The sequence below is a fragment of the Schistocerca americana genome, chromosome 5 (assembly GCF_021461395.2).
Source record: "Schistocerca americana isolate TAMUIC-IGC-003095 chromosome 5, iqSchAmer2.1, whole genome shotgun sequence".
Taxonomy (NCBI): Eukaryota; Metazoa; Arthropoda; class Insecta; order Orthoptera; family Acrididae; genus Schistocerca; species Schistocerca americana.
Genome location: NC_060123.1, coordinates 577,360,001 through 577,366,204, shown reverse-complemented (window position 1 = coordinate 577,366,204; position 6,204 = coordinate 577,360,001). Strand labels below are relative to the sequence as shown.

At 38.7% G+C, this 6,204-nt stretch overlaps 1 protein-coding gene across 1 annotated transcript in view; it reads left to right on the top strand.

Moving 5' to 3' along the window:
- Positions 1-2,256: 2,256 nt before the first annotated feature.
- The window catches only part of LOC124615661 (store-operated calcium entry regulator STIMATE-like), a 28,188-nt gene continuing 24,240 nt past the window's right edge, over positions 2,257-6,204 (top strand). The window contains exon 1 of the mRNA XM_047143689.1: positions 2,257-2,593. Within this exon, the coding sequence (XP_046999645.1) occupies positions 2,470-2,593 (124 nt within the window). The 5' untranslated portion in view covers positions 2,257-2,469. The remainder of the gene's footprint in view (positions 2,594-6,204) is intronic.

Sequence of the window (6,204 nt, the reverse complement as noted above, 5' to 3'; positions counted from 1 at the left end):
AATTTAGTTAGTTGTTTTTTTTACTTGATCCTTATGATACACTTTCTGTTGCTGTCTATACTTAAAATGAGAGGCACTTTCTTTGTCCTGTAATAGTTTTGCACGAAGTTTGGTGATTTGCACATTCTGACACTTCACACGCTTTTGCAGGACACAAATAACTGCACTTAAACTGATCACTTCATCGTCAAAGCAGATCTGTGTTGACGATTCAGAGGAATGTGGCACTGGCATGGAGATTTGAGCTGGCTGCTTCTGTGCCATAGGACTGTTTTACTGCTTTAGACGCATTATCAAACCTTTATGGCAATTTCCTCTTCATCGTCAGTTGAGGTAGCTTATTGGGATGTCAAACAGTGTGGGTACTGCATTCCACACGAGTTTGTTATTGTCTGCATCCATAAACTGGTTTGGTTCGAAGTATAGGGAACAATAAAGGTAAATAGGATCTTTTTTCATAAGATCTTTTCGTCTGCTATTCACTAGCTATTCTGCTCCTAAAACGAAACAGTAAATCATTAATGCACCTGTAGTTTGCAAGCGAATCCTGACGATACAGTTCACGATAGTATATACCTCTCAGGGTCCTTAGGGAACGTAAAAAAAGACATGTGGCATATTCTTGTTGTTGTTGCTGCTATTTATTACTCTACAGACGATCCCGTTGTGAAAACTATTACATAAATCAAAATAAGCAATTAACATTCGCTTTCGCTTTCACGATCGTGCCGAGCTCCACAGTTTTACTTACTGGCCGTTTGGCGCGCTGCTGGAGCAGTAGGCAACAAAATCCAGGCGAAGTGTCACGACTGTTATGCTATCCTGTGGCTCCGGCTTTTGTGTTGAGTCACGGCCGCCTGTATTAGAGGCCGGAGTCGTCAAGCTGACAACGACGTAGCCTGTGACGTCAGTAGGCTGGCTAGCGTGACCAGCTAGGCCGAGACTAAAGCTTAGATTTCGTCGAATGGAGAAGACGTGTCAGATATAAATACGCAATCACTTTTTTTTTGTAGATTTGGTCCCTATAAATAAGACAGTAACCTAGAAAAGCTAATTTCTCGCAGTATTACGCCGACTTTATGTCGGAATTACGCATTTTATTCTCGTTTCCTTGCAACGATGAACTTTTCACATGTTCTTCATATTATGACGTTTCTTACCCGAGATTTGGATATACAAGTTCAGCAAACAATTTTGTGAGTTGCCTACTAACATTATTTGCAGACTTGCAATTATTTCAGTCTGTTATTTGGAATGTATTATCATATTCCTTCCTATATAAATGACAAACATGACAAACACCTTCTTGGAGGCTGCACCTTACTTAAATACGATGGTAACCCACGGAATATTTTTGGCACAGCTTCTGGTAAAAGCTGGCCTTTGACGAGGAAACTCGTGACAGTTCCCATCAGAATCCTTGTAAATCTCCACTCTTGATACGTCACTTTCTTCAAAATGTTTAATGCAAACAACACTTCCATTTGATGGAGTCGAGTCCTTTCTGGGGATATTTCTTGTCCATCGTTTTCTGTTTTCCTCTTCAGTAGGGAATCTGAACACTGAGATGTAACCCTCTTCACTGCTGGATTTGTAGTTGCTGTTGCAACCAGGAACACAACATTTTTCTGGCATCTGCAAATAGAATGATGCATTAATTGCTAACATCTTAAATCAAAATACTATTATGTAAAAATAGCAAATGAGAATTTGAGTGGACTGGTTTTTTCTACTGCTTGGACATCACGAAACACAAGTCTACAATAGAATCAAATGTGTAGAAATATTAATAATATTAACACAAATCACTTAGGAGAAGATTCTGATACTAACCTTGTGAATTCAAAACTTTATTTTCGAATTGTATCTAGAATATAGTAGAACTTTTGTTGCAATTGTGTAGACGAAAGTCGTACACGTAGCACACTTGCACATATACATGTAAAATTACTACAAACTTCACAGAATTGTATACTTACATTGTGTTATATCTTCTACTGTAGTCACGACTACCTGCTATAATTTTTGCAGAGTCCAGTATAGCATAATTACACTGTAATGTCGGATAAAACAGACACCGTGAAAGTACGTAAACAACTGCTTCCGTTCGCTGGCTTATAGCCACAGCCATGCGGTAGGCCTTAACGTAACGTTGCCACATTTCAGTCCTCCGGCCTCTAATACAGACGGCCGTGGTTGAGTGGGCTATGGCAGTATGAAAATCTTTGGTTTGTGGCTTAATACCTTGAAACATCTTTGGATTAAATGTCAGTTGTGAAGATAGCATGGTGGTTGTTGCGTACAGTGAATAAGCAGCGTCATAAGAGGAGTCAGTAATATTGTGAGACACAGCGACCAGCTCCACATTAATTTCATAATTCATACTGTTGTAAAAATTACGGTCTGTGTCTCCTAGCCGTTAAATATAAAATAATGTTCTTAAGTTAAAAGTGTTTTTCACTTTTACAAATGAATACAACAAATGTTGAAGTGAAGCTGGACGACCCACACTGCGGAAAAAATGCTCTCACTGATTCTCTTGGATGGTTTCTACAGATACTGTTAGCCTGTTTGGCCTTTACGTGCCTTATTTGTAAGTATGTAAAACTGTGATACAGTAGTTCGCTTTGCTTTTGCGTGGCAGATATTTATTTCCCTAATTTTTGTGTGGTGGAGGATACGGTCTAGTACTTGTTAGAATTTAATTATACGAGGAGGCAGAAATAGTCAGGACGAAACTGCCAAATGACATCTTTCAGGACTCAGTTTGGTGTAAGTTTTGACTCGTCACTTTTAATAGCGGTACCTGTTGTCATTACGATACTAGCACCCCGTGTCTGTGAGGGAGTATTACATTTACGGAGATGAGCTGCCTAACGTACTTTCAAATATCGGATGGATAACAATGAAGATACAGTAGTCGTAGAGATGACTTTCTCTCTAATGTTATATTCAATTGTGGTATGGTGAGATTGTTATATTGTACTGAAGCAGATACTTGCCTCCCTTACATTACTCATAAATAATAGAAGATACATCAAATCAAACCTGTGCGCAGTCTCTTCCTATGGAGAATAACAGTAAGAAAGAAACAACTTCTATATGAGATGGGCATGTTTTTTCAGTATCTAATGAGGACAGTTTGCTGTTCATTTAGGTACTGCTGTCACATTAGATTAGGATTTTTTATACTATTTTCTCATAGTGTGAACGTTTTTTTGTCCTAATGGCTCTAGTTTCCTTTCTGCTAAAAAATAAATTCCAAATCTTCAATCCGTACTAAGCCAAATTTTTTCCCCACTGTGTAACCCTGTACCTCTTTCTGTCTGTATCTTGCATTAGAATACATGCAAACATTTTCAACTTTCATATTTGTTGTTTTGTTATTAGTCCAAAGACTGGCTGTATGTAGATCTCCATGCTTGTCTATCCTTTGCAAGTCTCTTTATACCGGCTGCAACCTATATCAGTTTGAACGTTTTTACTCTAAAGCCTTGGTCTCCTAAGGTTTTACACCTACACTTCTGTCAATTACCAAATTGATGACACAGGGTGTGACCTGTCAACCATTGTTTTCTTGTAGGCAGTTTGTACAATAAATATTTTTCTCACTAGTTTGATTTACTAACTCCAAATCAGTTGTCTCATCTACCCATCTAATCTTTAGCATTCTGCTGCAGCATCATATTTGAAAAAGTTTGTCTAAACTCTTTATCACATGCCTTTTTCTTTTGTACAAGACTACATTCCAGATAAATGCCTTCAGAAAAGACTTAGATACCATTACTACAGCAACATTGACTTTTTTTCAGTGTTTACTGTTTTGCCAGAAATTTTCTTCTTGCTGTTGCCAGTGTGTAATTTATATTCACTCTACTTACACCAGTGTCTCTTATTTTTCTGTTCAAATAACAAAACTCCCAATTTTAGTTTCTAATTTTCTAAACTAATTGCCTCACAATCACCTTGCTTTACACAACTTCCTGTATGTGGAGCTGATCCATTAGCACTGGGGCCTACCCGTGTGCTGCTGACCTTGTCCACCACCACACAGTGGCCGGCTGCCAGGCTATGTGACTCATTAACAGGAGGGCGGTCACCATGTCACGCCCACAATGCACACACCTCCCTCCTCATGATTGGAGCTGTTAAAGAAAAGTTAAATGTTTCAGTAGTGCTGGTATCTAACTCTTCCCTGAAGCCATTTACCAGGAGTGCAGCCTTGTACAGAAGTAAAAGGTGGATGATAAACAGTTCAAAGAGAGCAGAACCTATTCAAGACACTATCCACTCTGTCGAACTGGTCTTGAGTGTCCTTTACCATCTGTGATACAATTACTATGTCATCATCAAACTTCTAATATTTAATTTCTTCCCCCAGAACATTTGTTCCATTTCCAAATTTCCCCATTATTTACTTTTGGGGTTTTTCAGTGTACAGGTTGAATAATATTGGGCAACAAAGATAAACTGAGGCCTTTTATACTACTTCACTAACTCAAAAACAAACTGTCACTTTTCTATCTAATCTAGGCTTTGGGATATGCTATTGATCAGTATTGAACCACAATTACTATTTTATATTCACATTTGTTGGTTTATCTAGCATTCAACAAAATTGTCAGCTTCGTTTTCCCCTAAAGGTAACTCAAATCACACACAAGTCAAAAAATAAACTGTGGATTACACAAGGAATAAAGATATCATGTGGGACAAAAAGGAAACTGTATCTACTATGTAGGAAGAGCTCTGGTGTTAGAATTGTAATGCATTACAAACAACACAGCAAAATGTTGAAGCAAGTAATTCAGAAATCAAAGCAGCTTTATTACGAGAAAAATAATTACATCAGGCAACAAAATAAAAGCCGTATGGGATATAGTATATACATGGAAGAAGCCTGGAGATACTGACAGGTTTCAGATAGATTATATAATGGTAAGACAGATTTAGGAACCAGGTTTTAAATTGTAAGACATTTCCAGAGGCAGATGTGGACTCTGACCACATCTATTGGTTATGTACTGTAGATTAAAACTAAAGAAACTGCAAAATGTTTGGAATTTAAGGAGATGGGACCTGGATAAATTAAAAGAACCAGAGATTGTAGTGTGTTTCAGGGAGGGCATTAGGGAACGATTGACAAGAATGGGGGAAAGAAATACACCACGAGGGCTAATAGAAATCCTTGGGTAACAGAAGAGATATTGAATTTAATTGATGAAAGGAGAAAATACAGTAAATGAAGCAGGCAAGAAGGAATACAAGCGTCTCAAAAATGAGATCGACAGAAAGTGCAAAATGGCTGAGCAGGGTTGGCTAGAGGACAAATGTAAGGATGTAGAGGCTTATCTCAATAGGGGTAAGATAGATACTGCCTACAGGAAAATTAAAGAGACCTTTGGAGAAAAGAGAACCACTTGTATGAATATCAAGAGCTCAGATGGAAACCCAGTTCTAAGCAAAGAAGGGAAAGCAGAAAGGTGGAAGGAGTGTGTAGAGGGTCTATACAATGGCGATGTTCTTGAGGACAAAATTATGGAAAGGGAAGAGGATGCAGATGAAGACGAAATGGGAGGTATGATACTGCGTGAAGAGTTAGACAAAGCACTGAAAGACCTGAGTCAAAACAAGGCCCCGGGAGTAGACAACATTCCATTGGAACTACTGATGGCCTTGGGAGAGCCAACTCTTCCATCTGGTGAGCAAGATGTATGAGACAGGCGAAGTGCCCTCAGACTTCAAGAAGAATATAATAATTCCAATCCCAAAGAAAGCAGGTGTTGACAGATGTGAAAATTACTGAACTATCAGTTTAATAAGTCACAGCTGCAAAATACTAACGCGAATTCTTTGCAGACGAATGGAAAAACTGGTAGAAGCCGACCTTGGGGAAGATCAGTTTGGATTCCGTAGAAATGTTGGAACACGTGAGGCAATACTGACCCTACAACTTATCTTACAGAATAGATTAAGGAAAGGCAAGCCTACATATCTAGCTTTTGTATAGAGAAAGCATTTGACAATGTTGATTGGAATAATCTTTCGTATTCTGAAGGTGACGGGAGTGAAAGGCTATTCGCAATTTGTACAGAAACCAGATGGCAGTTATAAGAGTCGAGGGGCATGAAAGGGAAGCAGTGGTTGGGAAGGGAGTGAGACAGGGTTGTAGCCTATCCCCGACGTTATTCAATCTGTATATTG